Source organism: Arvicola amphibius, chromosome 8, assembly GCF_903992535.2.
Source record: "Arvicola amphibius chromosome 8, mArvAmp1.2, whole genome shotgun sequence".
NCBI lineage: Eukaryota > Metazoa > Chordata > Mammalia > Rodentia > Cricetidae > Arvicola > Arvicola amphibius.
In genome coordinates this window covers 23,427,804-23,452,725 of record NC_052054.1, presented here as the reverse complement: position 1 = coordinate 23,452,725, position 24,922 = coordinate 23,427,804, and the positions used below count along the sequence as shown (strand labels likewise).

The window sequence follows — 24,922 nt, the reverse complement described above, 5'->3', positions numbered from 1 at the left end:
TGTTTTGTTGGTTTCTCGAGACAGGGCTTCTATAGAGCTTTGGAGCCTGTTCTGGAACTAGCTCTTGAAGACCAAGTTGACCTCAAATGCACAGAGACCCTCCTGCCTCTGCCTCCCGAGTGCTGGGATTAAAGGTGTACACCACTACAGCCCCCAGCTTCATTTTTTTAAAAGTCAGTTCTTACTTTATAGCCATGTCTGGCCTGGAACTTGCTAAAGAGAGCAGGCTGGCTTCAAACTCACAGAGACATGTTAGCTTATTCCTTTCAAGCATGGCACATGCCCAGCACAGTGTAAAATAAAAATAAATTTTTTTTAAAAATGGGGGTTTCATAGTAATAATGAAAATCTGTAATTTTAACACCTCTCCACTAGAAATTTTGAACACCCCCATTTAGAAATGATTTTAGTTTGGACATATATAAGATGCTTCCCTTAAAATAATTTTACTAGAGGACAAACAGAAAACTAGTACATAAGGGAAAGCGGAGGGAACAGATATTCTGATGGGATGAGATTTGTCTGGAAATGTTTGAGAGAGTGACAGGCAACTGTTAGTGCAAGTAGAGCTAGGTTGTGTTCAGAAAGTAATGTAAAACATAGTGTATTTCAAATACCTTGCTCAGTCTAGATATAGTAGAGAGTACATGGGACCTCTTCCAAAGCAATGTGCCTTACTCTCTCTGAGGAGTGGATGGCGGGTGGGGTGGAAGGGAAGGTGAAGGGAATGGTAGGAGGGCAGGAAGTGGGAACTGGGATTGGTATGTAAAATGAAAAAAAGATAGTTTGTTTTCTTTTAAAAAAACAAAAATTTTAAAAATCCATAATATTCAAACAAAATCATCTTGAAGCTAGGTCTTCCTAATTCAGAAGTTTTGGTTTTTAATTATTAAAGTTTTGTGCAGAGTTAAAAAATACAAACAGGGCTGTCGCTCGTTTCATTGTGAAATGAAATCCTAATTAAGGCCAGGTGGGATTGTTTACTCTTGTTTTTGATGTAGGAGCATTGGTGAAAGGTTGGTGGTAGAGGACAGGCAGAGAGGAGATGAGAAAGGCTCACAGAGTCAGTGAAAAGTTAATTTGAAGAAAGTGGCATAGAACCAAGAGACACTAGATGTTTTGCATCTTGGCTCATATTCTGGAATTATGCTATGACTTTATGTTTCTTTCCTAGTTGCTGTGTCCTTACGGAATCAAAAGGTCATTTTGCCCCAGACATTAGATGCTTACCAGGTATCAGTGGCGAAAAGTGTCTCCATTCCTGAGCTCAGTGCTTTCACGCTCTGCTTTGAAGCTTCCAAAGTTGGCAGCGAAGATGATGACTGGATAGTTTTCTCCTACTCGGATGAGTCCCTCACACAGCTTCTCAGTTTTGAGAAGGCCAACAATGGTTACTTCCTCTCCATTTCTGGCTCGAGATGCTTGCTGAACAGTGCATTGCCTGTGAAGAAAAATGAAGACATCTTCACAGAAAACTTCGAGCAGCTCTGTCTTGTGTGGAATAATACTTGGGGCTCTGTGGGTGTAAATTTCAAGAAGAGCTATGAAACAGTTCCATGTGATTCCACCATGAGTGCAGTTGTACCTGGGGATGGGGCATTGCTGCTGGGCTCCGACAGAGATGAAATTGCCTCTCTAAAGGGCAGCATCTATAACTTTCGACTCTGGAATTTCACAATGGATTCGAAGGTCCTCGCCAACCTCAGCTGTAGTGTGCCCGGGAATGTTGTGGACTGGCACAATGACTTTTGGAGCATCTCAACCCAGGCTCTCAAAGCCGAGAACAACCTGAGCTGCGGTAAGTCTGTGCACACTTAACATGCTTCATGACTTTAGCGTTGTTCGCTGAATCTGTTCATCATTAAGAAATGATGTATACATATGCGTATATAGAACCACCAGTAAGATCTCTCAGCTTTAAACTGTGACCAATTCAGCCATTTACAGGGTGTATTTGATGATGAACCATGTTTACTCAGTGAAAGTGGGCTTGCCATTAAGTATTCCCTGGCTCACAAAACATCACACTATTCGTTTATCATTAGCAAAATGTTCAAAAGGATTGGCCCACACATGAAAACTTCAGCACTAGATTTGAATCCCAAGAAATTCACAAAGTTGTAAAGTTTACTCACCAAAATGTTCCCATAATGCACTGCTCTTTTTAATTCTGGAGCAGAATTTCTATGGTATTACCTAAATAGACAGTCACTTATTCAGCCAGAGCCAAATATCCAGCTGTCCTTGTACAGTAATTTTTGATTAATCTAGAATTACTGCATTTTTAACTCATCCCTATTTGTTTGACAGCAAACATTTGAGGTTCATTCCAATGCTCTTTCCTTCTAGATTGTGTATTAGGAGGCTTTAATCGTGACATCACTGGAAATAGCTGAATTCAAGTTATTATGGAAAATGATTATATGTAACAAAAAGTATATTAAATAGACTTCTATTCAGTATTCTTTATAACATAGAAATTAATTCTAGAAGTCAGGTTTTATTATGGGACCGATTTAAACACCTACAGAAAATGGTTCTGTTATTGATTTAGGTGTCATAGCATGAATTTTCAGGTGCTGGTAGCATACATCTTAATTACAGAGAGAGTTCTTATTCAAAAGAATTCATATGTGATATTAGAAAAAATCCTTTAGACTAAGGTTTGGCAAAGTGGGAGGACTCATAGCAGACAACTAGCTTTGTAAATAACGTTTTATAGGAGCACAGCTATGTCCATAGATTTATATACTTTAAGTCACCATGATTATGCTAACAGGGCCAAATTGTTCAATACTGACAGATACGGCATGGCCCATTATCTTAAAATATTTGCCGTCAATTCCTCTAAGTCCGATCATCCTAAAATATTTTCTGTTGATCTTCGTGAACAAGTTTACTGAGCCAGAGACTAGCCCAAAGATCCCTAAGAGCTGTTGAGACTTGCACTGTGAGCAGCAGTGGGAAAGGCATCCAGCTGTAGGAAAGCAAGTCCCTGTGTGCCCTTACACTTGGGAGGGGCAGATAGATTGATATGTGCTCTTCGCCTGCACGTTGTGAGTTTCCGTGGTGACATTATTTCTAACATCAAAAGATTAGATTTCCCGTAAAATGAACGATTCAATTCTTTGGGCAAACACAAATACCTCGTTGGTATCTCTGCATGGATTACACCGCCAGAGATGAGCTGTGGCTATTCCTATTGAAGAGGCTTAGAGTTCACCTCAGCCTTCATGACCTTTATATCCCCCCTCCTAGTTTGTTTCTTCCTCTCCAGGCTTACATTTTCACCCTGGCTGCCATTTAAGTGTGCAGAACCCAATTTAGACTGCTCTTTTTGCTTTAAATAGGAAAGAAAATGAAGAGTAGAAAAACACATCAATTTGCTAACACACATCATTAATTCATACCTAGGGACCTCAGCTTTTAAAAAATATTTAATTAATTAATACTTTTTTTGGTTTTTCAAGGCAGGGTTTCCCAGTAGGTATGGAGACAGTCCTGGAACTTGCTCTATAAACCAGGCTGGCTTCGAGCTCACAGAGATCTGCCTGTCTCTGCCTCCAGAGTGCTGGGATTAAAGGCATGTGCCGCCACTGCCCAGCAATTAATACTGTTTATAATTGGTAAAATTGTTATGTATTCATGTTGCATGATGTTGGCTATATGCATGCAAAGTGGCTAGTTCAACTTACAGCATCATACTTTGTCATTTCTTCATAGTGAAAAGATTTTAAGTCTTCACCAAATCCCTTTTAGTGTTTTGCATCTGAGGGACGGAACTCAGAGACTGGTTATACCATCAGCACATTCTAAGCAATTTTAAACTCACATTACATCACTTTCAACTACAACCCTTATGCAGATTAGTAGATCCTCTAAACTGATCACTCCTGAGCTTCTCACCTTCTGCTGGTAAAGGCCAGGTGGGCCACTTCTGCCCTCCAGGCCCTGTGAATCACCGTTCTCCTCTGTTTCTATGATTTCAACCTCTTGGGATTCCATGCGTAAGTGAGAGCATGCATTCCTTCTATTTTCTTAAACACCACCTTTGAGGTTCTCATCTTAAGATTACCAGAATGTATCAAATGCAGGCTCACATATCGGCAAGTCATCTGTAAGTCTGCAAAATGATTCCATCGTAAGAGCGCGCAGTCTTACAGACTCAATGCGTTTGAGCCTCGCTAACTTTATAGCTGTCTTTTTAACATTGCAGGGTGACCTATTCCCTGCCCCCCTCCTGACCAGATGCGCCCAGATGTCTTGCCGTGTCTGTCAGATTGGTGGGAGAAGGAATTTCCTGCTACTTAATCATCAGCCTGGGGCTGAAGAATACAAGTCACTTATGAAGGGACGGGAAATACCTGTACAAAGATTGTATCTCGGGCCACATTGGTTGAGCAAAACTTCAATAACCAAGAAAAAAATAAAGTGTGTTCTATTAACATTTTAACCTCCTCCCTCCCCTGGAAAATATTGTGGTTTGCTGCTTATGGTCATCATAATTCCACACGTTTTCAATGAGTACAGTAACCAATGTGAAAGTGCAGGCTCATTCCTTGCATTCCAGTAGACTGGCAATGTCTGCCAAGTATTGACTATTCTAGTATCCACTTGTGGAAGGAAATGAATAAATACATTTTCCATCTGTGTGTTGCTGGATACATTATACAAAGGGAAAGTAAGGGGGTTAGACAGAACAGATTACATTCAATATATAAGTATGCTGTCACTTATCTTACGTATTAAATGTAAAACCAATGTCATTAGTAACTGTTTCAGTAATTTTATAATCACACTGCTTTGTTTTCTTATGTTTTTCTAAGTATTTGGAGACTACCTCTGATTTAAGAATTTTTTTTTCGGCTAGTTCATCTTTTCTAAATCAAGTCAATCTGGTCGGTTCTTTACCGTTACAAATGCAGTAGCATCGATAGGTTTTTTTTTTTTTAACATTATAGCATCTTTATTTTTCCTAGATCACATTTCAAGCATATCCAGTTTTATGACCCTCAGGAACATGTCATTTCCTTTGCTGACCCTTTAATTATAGGCACAAGTATTTGCCTGGGTTGTGATTACATTTAAGACATTGGCTAATGCCCATCAATTTTCACAAGGAACAGACAGTACTTTCTCTCTAGTTTTATTTACTTAACTGATTGCTACTCTTTCCTGAGGAGTGGTACAGGATAACTCAATGAACAGCTCAAGTTCAAGCAAGTTACATTTATTTATCTAGCATTTCTAAAGCGCTTTCATCTCTTAGTCATTGTGGATGACTAAGATGAGATAAGACACAAGTTCCAAAGTACCCAACTTGGTTGTTACTCTTTTCTAAAAATTTATGAATTTTTCTCTGGACTTTAGGGCTCTCTAAAATTTTACTCCTGATCACTAAGGCCCCACTACTCTCTAAATACCATCCTTTTTATAATTATCTACTTAATAAACTACAGTCCTGGCTTTCACAGCTCTGAAATTCAATTGCTGGTCCTTAGTTCCATGCACAACAAACGACTGAGTTAATCATTGTTAAATTATTAGATCATTTTTTAATGGAAAGTATAATCACTTTATCATGACATCCCACTATTCGTAGAGGGTGCTCAACCTCATGAGCATAGGTGATCTTCAGAAATAATTTTAAATACAAAATAATGATAAAATATCATAAAAGAAAACTGAAAAGATGACTCAGAGGACCTGAGTTTGGATTTTGGCACTAACTGAAAAAGCCTATAATCCCAGCAGTAAAGAGGCAGGGACAGGAGGATCTCTGGGGCACACTGACCAAGCAGTATAAGGGAATCAGTGAGACCCAGGTTGAATGAGGGACTCCAAATCAAAAGATAAGGGAGGAAGCGGTCCAGGAAGATACCGGGCATCAACTAAGTGACCTTCATACACATGTGCACATAGTTGTACAAACATATACATGAACATACACAACACAGTACAAAAAGGGGAAATGATTTTAAAATCATAAAATAAGTTTATAATACATTTACTTAGGGAAAATTGTGAAATTCATCTTAGTAACACCAACAAAGAGAAACTTGGAGAGGGTTATATTTTTCCAAATTGTTTTTAACTTGCCGTCCTATTTTTATAATTATTAATCTAGGCTGTGAGATACGCTTCTGGCTACACATTAGTGAGTGCTAGCATGACCTGCACAAGTGGAGTGACTCCTGTCAGGATCCTTCCTGGCTGGGAGAAGAACCGTGGAAAGAGGAGCCTGAAGCCCTTGATGGTGTTTTGTTTCATTTTCAATTGTCCTTTTTCCTTTTTTGAGACAAGATCCCTAACTGATTTGTTCTGAAAGTCCCTGTGGATGCCTATGATGGGTTCTATCTCTCTACCTCCCAAGTGCTGGGATGCATGCTGCCATACCAGCTTCATGCAGTGGGACTGGAAGTCAAGGCTTCACGGGGTGGGTCTTGTCTAGCACTCTCCTGACTGAGCTGTAAACCCAGTCCTAATGTCCCATTTGTAAGATTTTTTTAAAAATAAATAAAATGTGACTCTAAATTTTGTTGTTAGGTAACAAGCTTTAAATACCCTTAGGAGACTCAAAAGCCAGACCCATGCAGAGGTCTCATAAGCACCACTGATGACTGAGAGGTCACTGTCCCAAGAGACCAGTTGGCCTCTGTCACAGTCTCCCAGCTGCAAATCTGTAAACCTAGCACACTGGGTAACAAAGTGCAAATGAGTAGAAATGTTATGTTTGTGTATGTTTTGGGTATTTACTCAGTTATTTGAGATGGTGTCTTGCTATGTTCACCGGCCTAGCCTTGAGCTCCCGGGCTCAAGTCATCCTCCTGCCTCAACCTTCTGAGTAGCAAACCTACAATGGCATTTTCCCCTACCCAGCACTGTTTACTTTTTGTATTTCATGTATTTGTTTACATAGTCCAAAGTATTTGTAATATGAAATTTCCTTTACCAGTGTGATGTCCTTCTAATTGAATCATGGCACTTGCTTTTATGCCATTTGCATGTAAAATATTCCAGATGTAATTTCTATTGCTCCCAAAATCATAATACAATGGTATCTATTCAGTATTTATACAACACTAGTAATTTGATAAACTTGACCTTCCCATAGAAAGATAATTAAAATATTCAGAAGCAAATGTTTATAATTTTCCCTGAAAGGAAGCCACAGATTGAAATGTATACAATGACTCTGATAAAAAAAAAAAAAAAAAAAAAAAAAAAAAAAAAAAAAAAAAAAAAAAAAACGGTCAAGATCTTGTTCTAAATCATGGTCCCTCGGCCGATGTTTCCCCACATTCCCACCTCTGAGTTCCTAGATATACTAGGGTGGAAATGTAGTTCGCCTAGAAACTTCTTTCCCACAACATTGTCCCTTATCTCTCTTTGTCTTGGAGAGATACCATATCAGTTTCTGAAGCCTCTCAGGAGCCCTGGACTGCCAGCATTGTGTGTAATCTGAGAACTACGGGAACCTCATCCAAGGGTCTCCACTGTTTGTTACAATGGCTGAGATTTCTCCAGTCACATGAGTCTGACAGGCTTGTTAGTTTTCAGAAGTCCTTGCTAAAAGTGCCTGTAGAAGTGGAGGGTCTGAAAAAAAAAAATGGACTTGTACAAGGGGCAGAAAACTCTGAAGATAAGTTTCCCCTCTGTCTCTGCCTTCCCTCAACTTTGCCACATCGCATGCCTTTCCCAGGGCACACGCTTGCTTAGGTTTTCGATCTTCAAAACTCCCCCTTCCTATCTCTGCTTCCTTGCACAACCAGGCTTCCTCCTGCCACATTCACTCTCCAAAAGCCTCAGCCTGACTTTCATTGTTCCCACAAGACTGGCACTGATTCTTGTACAGAGGAGTTAGAGGGCTTTTCAGACTTTTATCTCTTCAACCCTCCAGTTCCACTCTCTGTCGCCACACCCTCCATTCAACTTTCCTTACTTAAATTCTGTGAAGCCACCTTGACCAAGGGCTGCTTTTATCCCCCCCCCCCCCAAATCTCTGCATTGGAAACTTAAATATAGCAGTAGCTAAAGTTTAATCTGTTCTCTCCTTGAACCCACACTGGGGTGAGCACAGTCTCATTGGTACCTTTTGTTGACTGGTCCCCTTATAGAAAGACAGCTTCTCACGTGTGAACTATAGACATCCTACAGGCAAATGGCATTCCTTGCCAGACATAGCAGAAGATAATCCGTGATCTCTCTGCTTCCTTTCTCCATTTACGATGTCATCATGCCTAGTTTCTCAGCAAAGTATTCTCCCTCCTTCCCTTTCTCTTCCTCTTTCCAATTAGTCACTGAATCTTGCACAATCTATTTCATATTCTTTGTGCCCATCTCTCTCTCTCAGTCTATCTTGTTGAGACATGTGATATCAAACCTGAATGTTTAATATTACTTTACCTTCTTGCATCTTCCCACATCAAAATGGCTATTTTCTTTTTTTTTTTTTTTTTTTATATTTAAAAATTTCCATCTCCTTCCCTCCTCCTCCCCCCTCCCTCCCCTCCTTCTCCCCCTTCTCTCCCCTCCTTCTCCCCCTTCCCTCCCCTCCCCTCCACCCATACCTCCCCTCCCTCCCTCTCAAGGCCAAGGAGCCATCAGGGTTCCCCACTCTATGCTAAGACCAAGGTCCTCCCACCTCCCCCCAGGTCCAGGAAGGTGATCGACCAAGCTGAGAAGGCTCCCACAGAGCCCGTCCATGAAGAACAATCAGAGCCCAGAGCCACAAAATGGCTATTTTCAAACCACAGTCTGTAGTCTTACCAAGCACCCCTTCGTTTAATCCCATTGCTTTTTAAAAAAGAGTTTAGCCTAAATTTAGCTGTCATTCATACTGGGATTAACTCATTCATAATTTGCTTAATGAAGCTTGAGCACGCATCTACTGTGTATGGGATTCAGTATTGGGAGAAAGACTTAAGGGCCTCAGTGTTCTTGCCATTTGTTTTCTAGAAGGTCTTGAACATGCTGCGCTGACATATATCTGGTCTTTCTCAGTTTTCTGTAATTACTCTAATACAGTAGTGACAAGAGTGTGCACTCCCAGCTCTCTCCAGTACCACATAGGCACATGTTTTGGAAATCCTGTGGCCTTAGAGCTCTTGTCACCTCAGTGCCTGTGTACTATGTTTCCTGCTCATTCTTCTCACCAAGCTGATGACACAGCTTCCTGTTGGCCACCCCAAGGTTGACTCTCTTCCCTAGGTACTTTGGCATATGTTACAGGGAGGCTAGCTTCTGTTGGTGTCTCTGTGAAAGTCAGCGTGGTGGCAGGAATTTTTTTCTCCACATGTCATCAACTGTAGGTAAAGTGTCTGTCTTTGTTGCAGAGATCCATGATGTAGTTCTTGCCAGCAAATATCACATCATAGGCCTGCCTGCAGGGCTGGTCCTTTCTGATGTACTAGAATTCTTCCCATGAGCCAGGAGCTTGCGGCACCTGAAAAGAAGGAAACCATACATCCCTAGATGCCATTAAGCTAGATGTTTTCTGTTTGTGTCTATCACTTACCTAATTAAACATACTTTGTGAGCTCATGCACCTGCTCTGCCTTCACATATTTTTCCCATGGGAAAGTTGGACAAATGTTTAAACATTTGAATGAATTCACTACTACATAAACATCTTTCAAATTTAGAGATATAGTATATATGTATGATGTATGTATAATGTATATCTTTGGATTAATTATTTCTTTAAACAAATGCCTTATTTTGCAATAAGTTAAGCCCATAGTTATCCCACAAAGATTTAGATCAACAGAGAGCATCTGAGTTTCATAGTTCATTATTTAAAAAGACACCAAAAGGTTTTACACAAATTTAAAGGGACAGTTGTGCTTCTTTCCTTTCATGTGTGAATGACTGAAAATTAGAGCTCAAGATTTTGAGGGCAATGTTAATTATTCAGTTGTGCATTTGAGGAAATTAAGGTAACCTTACAAGACCTTTCATGTTGGAACACTGTTGATTGACTCTCTGAGGACTGTTTTTGCCTTACCAATTACATGATTCATAATATTGACTCTTTAGATAATATCAGCAAATCACAAGTTAAATTTGGATAATGTTTCTGTGTTGACCTAGGTTCCTACCTGGTCCCGCTGCCCACAGCTGAGCTGACGAACTGTTCAGATCTGGGGACTCTCTGTCAAGGTAGGAAGTCGCTGTCATCTTCCTGAACTTTTTTTGTGTTCTTTTGCTTGCTGTTTAGGGACGATGTTGTCAGTGCTTTGGTTTGTCTCTTAATTTTCACCTGGAACACAGAAACAGCAAAACAGAATATCGGGTGTATTTTTGCTGTGTGAGTGCATACTACCCGTGTGCACAAATAACGTTGTCAGGACATAATGGCCACATTGGCTGTATTTCCATAAAATGCAGCAGGGTTTTCAAAATGTGAATGGTTATATATTGCTTGAATGGATTGGTTTCATTTCTCCCCATTTTTCTTCTCAAGATTATTGCAAGTGTCTTGGATATGCAGTTGGACAGTATCTTGAAGAAGTGCTCATATCCATAAATTGATAGAAAAGCTTATTTGAATAATTTAGATAAGATTTGAAGATAAGACCAATGGGGCAATTTGTGTTATATCTTATAACTTCAATATTTTGATAAAAATTGTTAAAGTAATCTAATGTTAATATTACTATGTTATTTTGATGATTGATGATTATATTGTAGATAAATTGTTTTATGTACTAAGTAGCTGTATGCTAATATAATTACATATGTATACAATATATAACAAAAATATATTGCTTAAACTTATCATTGCTCTTTCTAATTTTTTTCCATTGTCATGCTAAATTCCTCTATAAAAAGTAGCATCTTCTATGCTCCACATTAGAATCATGGGTATGCCTTCCCATAGAAGGTGGCTTTGTTAAGAGGATCATGGCACAGAGGCGACAGATTGAAAGTAAGATCATGCAAGTAGAATTTAGGCTCTTTGCAGTCTGAGGGTCAGCCAGGCAGGGCAAGGAGGAAACGCACTATTTTTGGATTTCCCTTCTAAGATAACATGAATATTATTACCAATCAATTCCTCAAGAAAATGACATTGGTGTTTTTTCCCATGAACTCCATGAAGTTATGAAACAGATTTATAAAAACATACCAGAAGACCTTTGATCCAAAGATTTTGACAATTCATTAATTTTTTTATTATTTTAATATAAGTATCTAAAGAACTCATTCTGTGAACCAAAGGACCAGAAACTCAGCATTCTCCTCATGTATTTCCTGCTTTTTCCTTAATGAACACAAATATTTTCATGATGCATTTGGATTAGGGTGAACACAATTATTCCCAGTTTTGATTTACAAAAAGGAAAATTGTTCCCATTCTTAAGTTTTTATATTATTCTGCAATGGAAAAATCATTGTCACTGCACACATTTTTGCATCAAGGAGTTCAGCATTTTTTCTGGCGCCTTTGGAAGGCGATTTTTTGGCTCATCCCTTCCCTGTTTTATACTTAAGTAACAATTAAAAAGATATAACATAATCATCGTATGCATGATTATGCTCCAACACAAATACATCCATAAGATAAACCGAAGGACAGCTGTGTGCTGGGTTAGTTTTCTTCTTACAGGGGCATACAATCTCCAAGAAAGAAGCTGTCAAAACAATGCAAAAGTATTTCTTGTTTGTGCATTTTCAAGTATCAGACAAACAGCTTAGCCATAGGACTTATGAGTTGTCCTTATAAAATATTTCCTACCCACTAGGGTTTGTGAAGTTTCCAGGGCCTCCAAATGATTGGATTAGTCCACCCACATCATCCCTTGTTTTTCTTTTTCGTTTATCTTTTCAAGGAGAGATACATTTTATTTTGCTATTTTATTTCTCTTGTCTCTGTGCACCAGTCCAGACTTGACTTAGTTTAGATAACTTCTAAGATGTAAATTTATGCAGATTGCCTGCTTTTAACTTTCTTTCAGTGGTCTCTGGGAACTAGTTTCTGGAAAGAGTTAGTAATTTCCCATAGGATTACTAGCCTCTCAATTGCAGATGTAGGTATAGAATCCAACTGTGTTTCCTCCAGTCCTTCTGTGTCAGTTCTGGGCCTTTGTGCAATGTAGCACCAAAGCCATGCAAACTGATTCTTAATGTACCATAGAAAGCCTTGCTTCATTTTATGCATTGCAAGCTTTTAGTCTTCTGTATTAGTAGCATGAAATGGTTTCAATTCTTTTGTGCATTTTCATATAGTAGCTGTAGATTGCTTGTCCATATTAACTGTTTTATGCTCCTTTTAAAATTGCATCTTTCTCATCTTTATTGCCAGCTACAGTAAACCCTCCTAGTACTACACCACCACCCACTGTCACCACTAATATCCCTGTTACTAACAGAATCCATAAACCAAAGAATGGTAAGACTCGTTTGGTAAGATCCTGTGTGTGGGGTGTCTACAGTATGTAAAATTGTATTCTGAGAGTGGAAAGACAGAGTGTTCCAGCAAAGTTCTATAACTGCCAACACTTGGTTCATTAGCCCATCCAAAGACTAGTAAAACAAACATCACTGTGTCTTGAGTCCCCGCTGAGCCAGTAGAGCCGAATACTTCTTTTCTTCACTCTGAGCTATTTTCTTTCAGAGAAGATTTTAAGGAAAAGATATTTAATCAGAACGAGTTTACCTTCACTATAATATGTTCGAGACGGGGAAAGGGGTGCTTTGCTTTTTATGGTGTTTTGTCAAATTAGCACACCTGAGGAACTTTCTGTTTGTTTGAGAACTAGGATTTCTCAATGCACTCCAAAGGGTACCACCTGAGGAAACAGGTTTCTAAAGGATGTTATCATGTGCCAGACACCTGATTCTTGGCATTTAAGTTTTCGTGGAAGTCAGCTCTGTGCTTACACACTTGTGAGATTTGTATTGGTGGCCATGGTAACAGTTAACACCTTTTTACCACTTCTTGAAGAACGCTGGTGAGGATGGGTTATCAGTCAAGTTACCAATCAGTTTGGGGGTGGTTTTGCTGTACTGGGACTTAAATCCAGTGTTTCACCAACCAAGCAAGTGCCCTAACTCTGATTTCCCCTTAGAGCCCCAATTTCTGAATGATAAAATTTCAAGTAATTCCAGCATTTCCTGCTATTTTTTTCTTTTTATGTTTTTCTATTAGTAGTAATTATAATGTTCAACTGTGGTAGCTATGTCTTGTAGGAAGCCAGTAAAGGGAAAACCAGTTGGACCAATTCTTTATTTAATTCTGTCTCATATATGGATCACATTTTGTTTGCTATTTGAAGTTAGTGATTTCAGAGTCTTAAAATAAAGACACATTCCAATCAAGTGATTGCCCCATTGCCTTCAACAAAGTAATATTCTCAAATATGAGATACTAAAGGCAAAAAGCTTTTATAAAATCCAGGCCTGTAGCTTGTAAGGTCAAAACATCTGTAATCACCAGAAACCCAAAATCCAGGGAAAAATAAACCCATATAGTTTATTCTTTTTCTTATAGCTTTAGAGATTACATGAACTTCCTTTGTAAGGACATTCCCATTAGAAGTATGGAATATTTTACATGAAACGTGGATATACATTTTGTTACGGTTATAAGGACATCAATTCAAGGAAATGCAGATATTTATGATTCCGGCCCCTCCCCTTCCCTCACAGCAAGCAGCAGCAGTGTTGGGTCCCAGTGCGTACTTCACATGGACTCCTGCCATCAGATGGGAATATTACAATTCTAACTAAGTATTTCCCTCTTTGTACGAGCACACAAAGAGCCTCTGTGGCGCCTTCCCTTCAGAACTGGCACGTCCTCTGCTGCCCAAGAACATTGACATGGGTGCTTCAGAGCCCGTAACTTGGTGGACTGGAGCTGTATCCGCTGATTCATGCGGGGTCTAACGCTCTTGAAGGGAGCCTTGTTCAGGCCGTCCATCTCTGCGTCATAACTTTCATTGGCGTTTCAACAAAGCAGGCAAATATTGCAGCCCATTAAAATGGTTTATCTCGACCACATTAATAAAGAAGAAGCGAATTCAGATGACTGTTGTGCTTAACATATAATTTTAGCCATTCGGTATTAGGTCACTGTGTGGCGAAAATCATCTCAAACTTTTGTGCTCCAATTATTTTTTGTCATCCTAGCAATTTTTACCATGTGCTTTTCATGCGATGGCTGACTCATTCTTTATCTCTACTTACATGGGATTTCACTATTATATAAAGAAACCATAACTACAGAAATGAAAACTTGAAATAAGTGCAGTGCCATACATAGTGTTCCACAATGATCTCTTCTAGTCTACTGGATTGCGGAGGCCCCACTATCTGAGCCTTTCGTTATCTTTTCTAAAAAGTATGGAACAACGTACTGCAAAGAAAAAAAAACTCAAATAAGGTTTTCCCCTCTGTCCAAATTTTAAATGACTGAGAGTTTTTCCACTGTAATAAAATCACAGTCGTGTCATGTCGCGGAGTCTCCAATGTCATTCACGTGCTACCAGCAACTTCTTGTTCTTTGAGAAACTGGTACAGTAAACATTCTCAGGCTAGCATCTGATTTATTAGTAAATCCTATTTTTCCATTGTCAAGAAGATTGGGAAAACTTGTCAAGTCTATTATCCAGTTCCCTTAACTCTGTCCAGTTCCCTTAACTCTGGGCTATCAGAATTTTACTGAGTTTATCAATAATAATCTACCAATGTATTAAGGGAGAGAGCTAGATCGCTTGATGATCAGATATACTGCCTTGTTTTAGCACCCAGATTGGTTCGGATTGTTGTGACATGATCTTATTTTTCTTTGCAAATCTCTTTACCTCACATTACATACCATGAGAGCCATCTTTTAGGCAGCTTTTCACAGGTATTTCAGGATGTCAGAGATGTCCAGGTGTTCCCACAAATAATGAATCTTTGCCCAATCTCCTTGGCCTTCCCCCAATTGCTCCTGGAATAATGATTATTTCCATTCCCAATGATATTGTCTCTGCTTGCATCAACACCAACCCTACTAACTGGTGAACTTTTATGATCTAAGCACATGCAGCCCAACTAAGTATTAGCTCCATTGGTCCTCATTATTGTGGAAATCCTAGTCACAAGTGCAAGTTTCAATATTCCTTCCAATTTCTCATATGTTCAGCTAATCAAATAACAAATTTGCTTGCAGGACCTTTGTGTGGGTCCAGCAGTCATTGTAGCTTTATACGCCAGATATCTTAAAGAAACAGGACATGCAAGGGCAGGCAGGTTGCCATTCATAGTATAAATGCAACTGACCTAATTGCCTCCTTGTCAGTTTGGAGGAATAATGTGAAATCAGCATGCTAGTTGGATTTCAATTTTTTTTTCAAATAAATACATTCAGTTTCATCATCTCAATCCTGTTTCATAACTTTGGAGATAATTTTTATAATCTTCAAGGAACTTAGATAGTTAACTGGAGATCTACAGTATGAAATACTGCTTAATACTATATCTGCAATAGCTCTCTGAAGTTTGATATGACTGGAAGAGGTACTTGACAGGAAATTAAATATATACATACTTATTTAGTCAGCTTCCTCCTCCTCCTGGTTAAGTCTATCAGAGGGTCTTCTGGTCTATATGAAATTTTTGGAACAACATCTTTTGAATTCATGAAGATTTGTGGATGGCCATGATACAAGAATATCATTTTCTGTCTATAGGACATGACTTGCTGCTCTGATAACATGATGAGCCTAGACATATACCCAGTAACAGTGTTTAAGCAAATTAATTTCTCAATAAAAAAAATCCCTGTCACCAGCCCACCAGTAGGCATTCATTTTTTTTAATTCCTTTGGTTCCTGTCCTGAGTATCACATAATTACCCATAATTCAAAAAAATTTAAATAAGTAACAAGCAGGCCCCACTAAGTTTTAACTAAGTTGGTAATTCTGTGGTTTCTGGGCAGAGACTAATTCTTCGTAACACAAAAGAACCTTAGTATGAGACACTAGTTTATTTGAGATCTTAATCTAGGTACAACTTTCATAAATAGTGCTAAAAAGTACTAAGGTTGTCTGATGCTGAATGTCTCATTTTCTGAAAACAATGAACTGAAGAAAAAGGTAGGGCAGGAAACCTTTAAAATGGAAAGAAACTGGGCTAAATATTTGGATGTTTCCATAAAATGTTAGAAATGTCAGTGGTTAAAATATTTACATTTTTACCATTTTGTAGTATGTTCAAGCTAAGAAAAAAAATGACTTATATTTAGTGCTCCATCTAGTGGTAGCTTTTAGAAACACTCCAAGCCTCCCTGGCTTCATAGACTAGCCCAGGATACTGAGACATTGCACTCTGCAACTTGAATTTCCTCTAAGCACTCAGCAGGTCCATGATTTCATGTGAGGAGTCCTGTTATGTGTAGGTTATTTTTTTAAAAAACAGAGTTAATGTCATCTCTTTTACATGAGTCTAAATAGTTTCCACTCAGAACATGTTTTGAAGAAATAAAAAATTCAAGATCATTAAAACAATGGGGGTTTTAGACATTGAAATAACTTGTCTGTATAAACTAAGCTCACTGGTCTTTGAACTAATTTTTGCATATTTGAGTTACTATATAAGGTAGAAATTCCTACTATTTCACATGGGACTTACAGAACTAGGATTTGCATTTTTGGTACAGCTGGGACTTTCCAAAGTCATGCTTTTATATATAGTTTAGCACTGCCTCCCCCAAATTTGCATTGAATGTACTCCTTAGCATTGTTTAATTATATATTTCTAGATATCTCATGTTTTGTACTTAAGGCTTACCAAAAAGTATGCATAAATATGGCTCACACTAAGAGATATCTGTTTTCCCCGTCACTTTAACTTCAATTTTAAAAGGGTGTTTCTTTTTTTTTTCCCATTGGTTACTTTGAGTCATGTCCCGTGTGGTGCAGTTAGCTCCTGTGTGGCACCCAGTTACTCAAACAAAACTTTTCGGCCGAGTTCATTCACCCGAACTCATTTAAAGACTCAACTACTTTAAAGAGCCACTAAGATGAAAAACAAAACCTTCTTTTCGAATATGGCTTTCTTTATAAAGCTCATTAAACCACTTAAAATTCTCCCTGTAAATATTAGGCTTCCTCCTCTCTATTTTGGGAGAGGGGCTATACTTAGAAACTTAAATGAGAGAAGTTTGCTCAGATTTCATGCAATACTTCTCTGAGGAGAAGCAAAGCAGGCAGGGAGGAAAGACCCACCAGAGAGGGGGCATGCGTGTGCCTGGTTATTTCCAGTATCAATCTTGCCAAGGATTCAAATCACTTAGTGTTTCACGTTCCCAAACTACCATTTTTAACCATGATTAAAAAAGTGTATTTTCTTATTAACTAAAACCAAACTTCATATAGAAAATTCATTTTATCATCTTTAGGTACCAGAGGTCTATAGAATTAAAAACTAGCTTGCAAGCATTACAATGGTCATAGCCAAGTGGTGGTTTAGAAGCAATGAAAGTATCTATGAGTAAACAATTCAGTAGCTCCTTCTAAGCAGTTGCAAGAGTAATTTTAACATCAAACTTATTCCAAACACCCTGTGCCTGTGTGCTTAAACATATGTGGAATGATGTGATTATGAATTTGCATTGTTTGTTCCAAGGGTAAAAAATAATTAAATTTTATCCTATTTCCAATGTGCAGATGGAATAATGTATAGAATATCTGTTGTGATTCACAACGACCTTAATCACCCTGAAGTAAAAGTACAGAGCAAGGTAGCAGAGTGGGTAAGTGAACTGATTCCCTTGATTCTGGCTTTAAAACTTCAGCTTCTTTACAGATGGGAAAGATAATGAATGAAACCGTAGATTCTATTACTGCACAAGTAATGCTCATTATAAATATATGAATGGGGTGCTAGAGAAGCGGCCCAGTGGCTAACAGTGCGTATTGCTCTTGAAGACCATCCAGCTTCAGTTCCCAGCATCCACATCTGGTGGCTCACAACTCCCTCAACTCCAGCTCCAGGGGAGCAACCCACTTCTAGTCTCTTTGGGTACTGCAATTGTATGTGCTTACCCCCCATATAGACACATATACGTACACATAATTAGAAATAAAATTAAAAAGTATACGACTAGACAGAAACAAGGCTTTCTGTTTATGTACACGAAGAGGGATAGTCTCCTTGGATTGGAACAGGAATTATGTGCTCAGTGATGAGACAGGGAAAAAGCTGTGGAGAAAGGATGCCTTTTTGCAACCCATTTTCTTTCCACACTGTTCTTTTTCATTGTTTTTATGGGCAGAATGATTTCTAAATATGAAATTATTTCTTTTCATTCTCAAGCCATGGTTGGTATTACTAATCATGAAATGAGCACTAACTGGTGGGCTTGCATTAGATAGGGTGCAATTTTACATTTTCATCTTGTCCTGTGTAGTTTTCTTCCCAACACCATTGCCATTGGAGGCTAAGATTCATTAGCTCCTTCTCATTTGTGAGGCAAGTTCCCAAAGAGGATGTTTGAAAACGTCACACCCCAACGCCCTTTACAGAGATCATCTGACCTGAAAACTCAAAATCTGACAGATCTCTTGAGTATTTGAGTTAAGGATGATAAACTAGGAAGTCCATGCAAATATTCTAAATCTGGGGGGTAAAATCAGAAATCTGAAAGACTTTGGCTCCAAGTACCAACCTTAGATAAAGCACACCCAACATAAGTACACAGAAAATAGTTGTCATTATTTTGCCAATTTTTAAAAAAATTTACATTGCATTTTAGTAATGTTTACAACAAAACTAAAGGTGTGTATGGAATATGACTAAATTAGCCTTGCGAGATACTTAAAGGTAACAGGATTTCATGTGGTGGCACCATAGAAATTTGCTGTTTATATTCTGACCCATACGATCACTTTTAACCACTTTGGCTTCATCCCAATACCATGGGGCTTTAGCAAAGATGTTTTTTTTCTACTTAAATACTTTTTCTTACCACTGATGTTCTTATGAGATGGCAATGACCACAAAACATGTTCAATTGCATCTCAGTAATTAATGTAACAAAAGGAAAGTGTTTATCAAGGGATTGGTAGGCTGTTACCTAGAGAGAAAATGACAGTGTTTATGGGGGTTTGGTAGACTGGTAGCTAGAGAGGAAATGACCGTGTTTATTGGGGTTTTGTAGACCGTTAGCTAGAGAGGAAATGACAGTGTTTCGCACCACAGCAGCTTGAGTTCCAGTGTGAGATCTGCTGGTGATTAACAGATGGTTATGAAAAAGCTATTTCATCTCTCCAGACTCTATTTCTTCATAAGCAAGAGTGTGGAGTTCGTGTGGGAATGTAGTATCTTCTTCAGTGACTAATGTGTGGATGAAAAGAAGTGGCACTCATGACTTCCTTGGCTTTTCTGGCCCAACAACCAACCCTTCCTTTATCTTTCACCCTTGCGGTTCTGCAGCATTTTCCCAGGGTCTTTTCTTTCCCAATGACAGCTCATGTTTTGGAAGAGGGACAACCTTGACTCAGAAAAGAATGTTTCTAAGCATTACTGAAACTCATCCTTTCCCATTGTGTCTTCCAGCTCAATTCGACCCTCCAGAACTGGAACTACACTGTTTACGTGGTTAATATCAGGTAAATGCAATTATTATCTGAGAAATAGAAATGTTTAATTTACTGCTCCTTCTCAGACTGTATCTTAGCACCTGTGTGATTGATTCTATGTGTATAACTGAACCAATATAATAAGTTTTCTTATGTAACAAAATTACAAGAAGGTAATCATAGTCAGAAATTGTTTGGCTTTCCTTAAAAGATCACAGTAAGGATGCTTTGGGTATGTCACCATGATGTGGCATTCCCCTCTGTATGTTATGAATATGTTTTATTATCATTTGGTTAATAAACAACCTACTTTGGCCTATGGCAGGGCAGAATATAGGTAGTTTGGAAAACTAAACTGAATGCAGGGAGAAAGAAGGTGGAGTCAAGCAGACACCATGTAGCTGCCCAAGAAGCAAGATATGAGGTAACAAGCCACAAGCCTCATGGTAAATTATAAAATAATAGAGATGTATTAATTTAATATGTAAGAGCTATCTAGGAATATACCCGAGCCATTGGCCAAACTGGTAATTAATATAGTTTTTGTGTAATTATTTGGGTCTAGGTGTCCAGAAAATGAACGCACAGTCTCTGTTTACATCACCACATTTTAGAGACCACTTTCTCTACAAAATAAAATATCAACAGTCTTATTGCAACCTTTTTTCAAAATTAGCTTTTATTACTTTTTCTACTTAAAATTTTTACTAAATAATGCCCACACAGGCTCCTTCAATCATGTGTTCTGTAATTTCATACTTAAATATCAGAGTTGTAAAAGCCCATGAAAGACATCAAATTATCATAAGTCTAGGAGGTAGCTCACTTAACAAACACAATCAGGTTCCTTCTCAGAGTGTCTTAGGGCCTGTGGTCTACTAAAACGCACCGTGGATCTTCATGAGAGCACAGATGCAATTAGCCAGCTCTGCAGACGGGGCACCGCAGAACACAGACTTGGGAAGATAGTCTTAGAATATCCATTCTGACTGCTTCTTTCCCCGTCCCCAGTTTTGCTGTAGAGGGCTGGACATAATGGGTGAGAAACTGATCATGGATACATGTGTCTGTCTATGACTGGACACAATGAATGGGATTGATAGTTGACACATATATCTGTCTTTGACTGGATGCACTGGTTGAGCTTCATAACACACACCTGTCTGTCTTTACAGTATTCATCAAAACACAGGCGAGGACAGGATTAAAGTCAAGAGAGATACCCTGGATGATGACAAAAGGTAACACTGAGGAGACCTGGAAAGTGTAGTGATCTTTCTCCTGCTCATTGCTTTGACTGTCTGGGGAAAAGGTGAAATGATGGTCAGAGGAAAACCTTTGGGTTGCCTAGCACGTTCACACTATTTCTTCAGCATGAAAGCACATCACATTTTTCTCCTATCTGAGACAGAAAGAGAGTAAGTGGGGTTGAAATGTAAGTCTAAGAAAAGTCCTTGAGAAGCAGAGCACTTGAGAGGGGTCGGTGAGCTTGGCTAGATTTCTATGTCTTCAAAATCCATCATCCTTTATTCAAAATTCCAAAAAGACTTTTCAAAGGGAAAAGTTTAGAGCAAGCGGTAAAACTCAGTGGCGTATTGATAGCGCTCGCCTAGGATGTGCTGGGTCCTGGGTCCTGGGTTCTAGCCACAGAACTGCCCTTCACCCAGCCCCACTGTAAGATCATAATTACATGTTATAGCATATAAAAATATAAAGAATATGAGCCAAATATTTTTAGTATATACAATTATATCCATTTTTAAAGTCTCCATTTTTAAATTAGTATCAGGATCATAACTTAACACATAGGTGATTAATGGCTATGCCCAGCATGCACAACCAGTTGACATATAAGGCTCAGGATTTTCGAAATGCTACAAAATGAAAAACCATTAAATCCTGGAGTGAAAAACAAATACTTGTCTTAGGATTGTATGTTGTATCTCCATAAATTTGTAACAAATCATTGGAAAGGCTGATAGTCTTAGAAACCTTGCTAGGCTTTAATTTACCGACTAGGTATTATGAAAATGTAGCCACTGGGTAATGAAATGGTCCGTTGAGCAAAGGCGCTTGCTGCCAAGCCTGCTGACCTGAGTTTGATCCCCAGTACCTACATAGTGGAAAGAGAAAACTGAACGGGACAGCTTGTCCTCTGACTTCCACGGGTGCTCTATGAAACACACAACACAACACGTGCGCACCAGATACACACATACACACCAGACACACACACACACACACACACACACACACACACACATGCACAAGCACACTCCAAAATATAATTAAGGATTTTTTTAAAAAAACTGAAAGCACAGCCATCATGTATTGCTACTATAAGAAGATACACATAAAATTGTATTTGAGAGTTGACCAGAGAACTTTATTAATTTCCCTTTCTACTTAATATTGGAAATATAGAAAACAAATGTTTGGAACTATCAACTTGTCATTTCTACTTAAATTCAATAAATGGCATCACACTGTTTGATTAGGGGAGGTTTTTATTCTGGCATCATTCGTTTTCCTTTAAGATCTGAAAACAGAATAACTTATTTTAGGATAGTAAATGACAAGGCTTTTCTCCTCTTCCTAGGAAAATGTCCCTTTCCCACATCTACTACTACATTATGTTGAGACTCCAGTAATGAATCCAGCAGCAGCTAGGATCCTCTGCGGGTACTTTACATAGCATTTGGGATGAGAATAGCTTCAAGTGGAAACAGTAGTGCCCGTGGGAGTTGAGCATCCCATCAGCTTACTCAGGAGGTTATTCTATTACTGATGGCACCAAAATCAGCCACAGCTGGTGTATGCCAGCCACTCAGAGCTCTTGTTTGAAGGACATTTAAATAAATACAATCTCAGTTTCCTGGTCTGTCAAACCAGTGAATAATGTCACCAAAAAATATAGGGAGAATAAACCACTCTAGCTCGTGGGAAAATCCACTTTCTTCGTTTTCCTTTGTTATAAATTCTCAGCATTGTCCTTTTTTTTTTATAGCTTCCCCCTCTCTTGAAAAACCTATTCTGTCTACTCTTATGTTTACTGACAAGGTTTTGTAGCCTCTCTTGTAGTTTTGCCTCACACCACAATCTACTAGTTTCTCATTCATTCTTTCCCCCCCGAACTCTCCATTTCAATTCAGACTTGCAGCTTAGGCAGCTGATAATGCTGCTGTGCTTCAATGCCTAGACAGGCAGGGAACCTGAAACCACAGAGGGACTGACTTAAACAAATGATGAATGGCCGACGGCCACAAGAGATAGAGCTTGGCCACTGTGGAGCCATAGAGTCGTTTCTGTTTTCAGATGGGAAAGAAAAATAACAATGATAAGGGCTTGTGAAAACGCAGACTCCTTCTTGAATGGTTGAGTCCTGTGTATTGAATACAGCCAAGATACATGGTGCTGACGCTGCCCTGGACACGGCTGGGGATGCTCAGGAACCACGGTGGCAGTGCTTTTCTCCCAATGGTCATTGAATCGGAGGACACCTCACCGAATGCCATCTAGAAAATGGTCCAAGGGTTCACCACATGTTGGGCTCTATATTCGCCTCATCCCAAGATATGGCTGATGTGTGAGGGTTAAGCAGCAGATCACTTTAGAGGCAAAATGTTTCCCGAGTCAAAGAGGAGAAGAGTACACTTGAGAAGAGTCCTTGAGCTGACTGATTAGCTACTAAGTAGGCAAAAATCCAGCTATGTCGCCTCACCTTAAGTAACAAATACTTAACTTATTCCTTGTTCGTTAGCACCACAAATGTGCTATGTCTGTATTTACTGCTATTCTCACTGACTAAATTGCATCAGTAGAGTGTGCTGTCCTCTAGAAGGGAGTAGGCCTCCTCTTCCCTTTGACAAGTGAATATCAACCATCTGGATAATGGCGTGATGTCTGCTGTACTCTTCACTTCTCCTCAGAATAGAGAGGAAATACACATGCAGCACTCTCACACAAAGAAGAAAAAAAATCTCCTTTATGTGACAAAATGGCAGTATGTACCTCTGCTTCAGTATGGAATTGCCTTTAGATCTTACTATCGATAAGAACTGTGAGCGTGGCTTAGCTGTATGTTTTGACAGTCGTCTTAAAATATACATTTGTACTTCCCATAAAGAAATTTTCAGGGTTAGACTTCCTAAAACCATTTACTAGCCAAACTGGGTACACTTTGAGGATTTATTTTACGTATTTTCACCATAGGAAGGACTTGGAAAAACTCCATCTGCGAGACGTGCACCATATTTGTAAACCATGACACACAACAGTTTCAAGAGTCCAATGTGCAATTCGACAATTTTCTTTGACATTTTAAGTTTTGCCTATAAGTAAACAAAATAGAATTAACTATACTATGTCCCCTTGTGGTGGATGTTAAAGTATTATTATATGGCATATGAACTGTTGATACTACTTAAATATTTTTGAAAAAGTGGGGTGTTATGAAAAAATTCTAAAGAATTATGTTGTAAAAATCTATTCCAGATGAGGCAGACTGAACATCATAATCTGTACGACAGAGAAAGAAAAGCCAAGATTTCTTAGTTCGTCTTTTCAGTCTTAATAGCTCCTGGCACCCAGGTTCTGTTTCTCCCAGACAAAAACAAGCAACACTGGGAACAGTAGTTCTCTCTGACATCTTTTCTAGGGTGGTGCTGTGGGCTCTTCTAGTCTACAATGCTACCAATAATCCCAACCTGGATGAAGCAAAGATCGAAGAGAAGATTAAATCCAACAATGCATCGCTAGATGAAGGCCTCAGGCTCCACGAAGTCAATGTGAATAAGCTGGGTACGTGAGTTCAGTATGTGTGATTTACACATTCAGAGTTAAGCATGGAACAGCCCAAACAGTCTTGTTTGTTACTTGTCTTTGATGGAATTTTAGTGATGAAATTAGTTATATCAGGGATTGTTTAAAAAATATGTAACATTGTGTAAAAATCATCTCAACACCTCTAAATCTAAGGGAGTGAAGGAGCCAGGCAGTTTTTATTTATCCTTTCTCATCCCCAAAGGAGCAGAGTCCTAAAATAACCTTGACCATCATTGGCTTCCACTTACAAGATTAAAAAAAAAATACATATATGCATTTACAAGAACTCTCATGAAATTACTCATGAGAGACATTCTTTATTATAAAGCATCTCTTCTTGTTGTATTCTTTGCCCGTTAATGATGCCATTGCCCTCATAGCAATAAGCCAGGGATCTTGAAGTGAGAATCAGTTCTCAGCAACAAACTTTCCATGTCCTAAGCTTTCAGGAAACGTATGGCACAGCTTGCAATTTCCCAAGCTCCCATGCTCTTTCATAGCCAGGTAGTGTGCACACCCTCTACTATAC

The 24,922-nt window shown here is 38.8% G+C and overlaps 1 protein-coding gene across 3 annotated transcripts in view; it reads left to right on the top strand.

Annotated features, from left to right (window-relative positions):
* The window catches only part of Adgrg6 (adhesion G protein-coupled receptor G6), a 131,594-nt gene that overhangs the window by 70,493 nt on the left and 36,179 nt on the right, over nt 1–24,922 (top strand). For 2 of the 3 annotated variants that reach the window (XM_038340103.1, XM_038340106.1), the window contains exons 4-10: nt 1,175–1,798; nt 10,093–10,161; nt 12,305–12,391; nt 17,656–17,741; nt 19,547–19,599; nt 20,745–20,810; nt 24,227–24,369. In XM_038340103.1, the coding sequence (XP_038196031.1) occupies nt 1,175–1,798; nt 10,093–10,161; nt 12,305–12,391; nt 17,656–17,741; nt 19,547–19,599; nt 20,745–20,810; nt 24,227–24,369 (1,128 nt within the window). The remainder of the gene's footprint in view (nt 1–1,174; nt 1,799–10,092; nt 10,162–12,304; nt 12,392–17,655; nt 17,742–19,546; nt 19,600–20,744; nt 20,811–24,226; nt 24,370–24,922) is intronic. The other variant, XM_038340104.1, reaches the window with a different exon arrangement.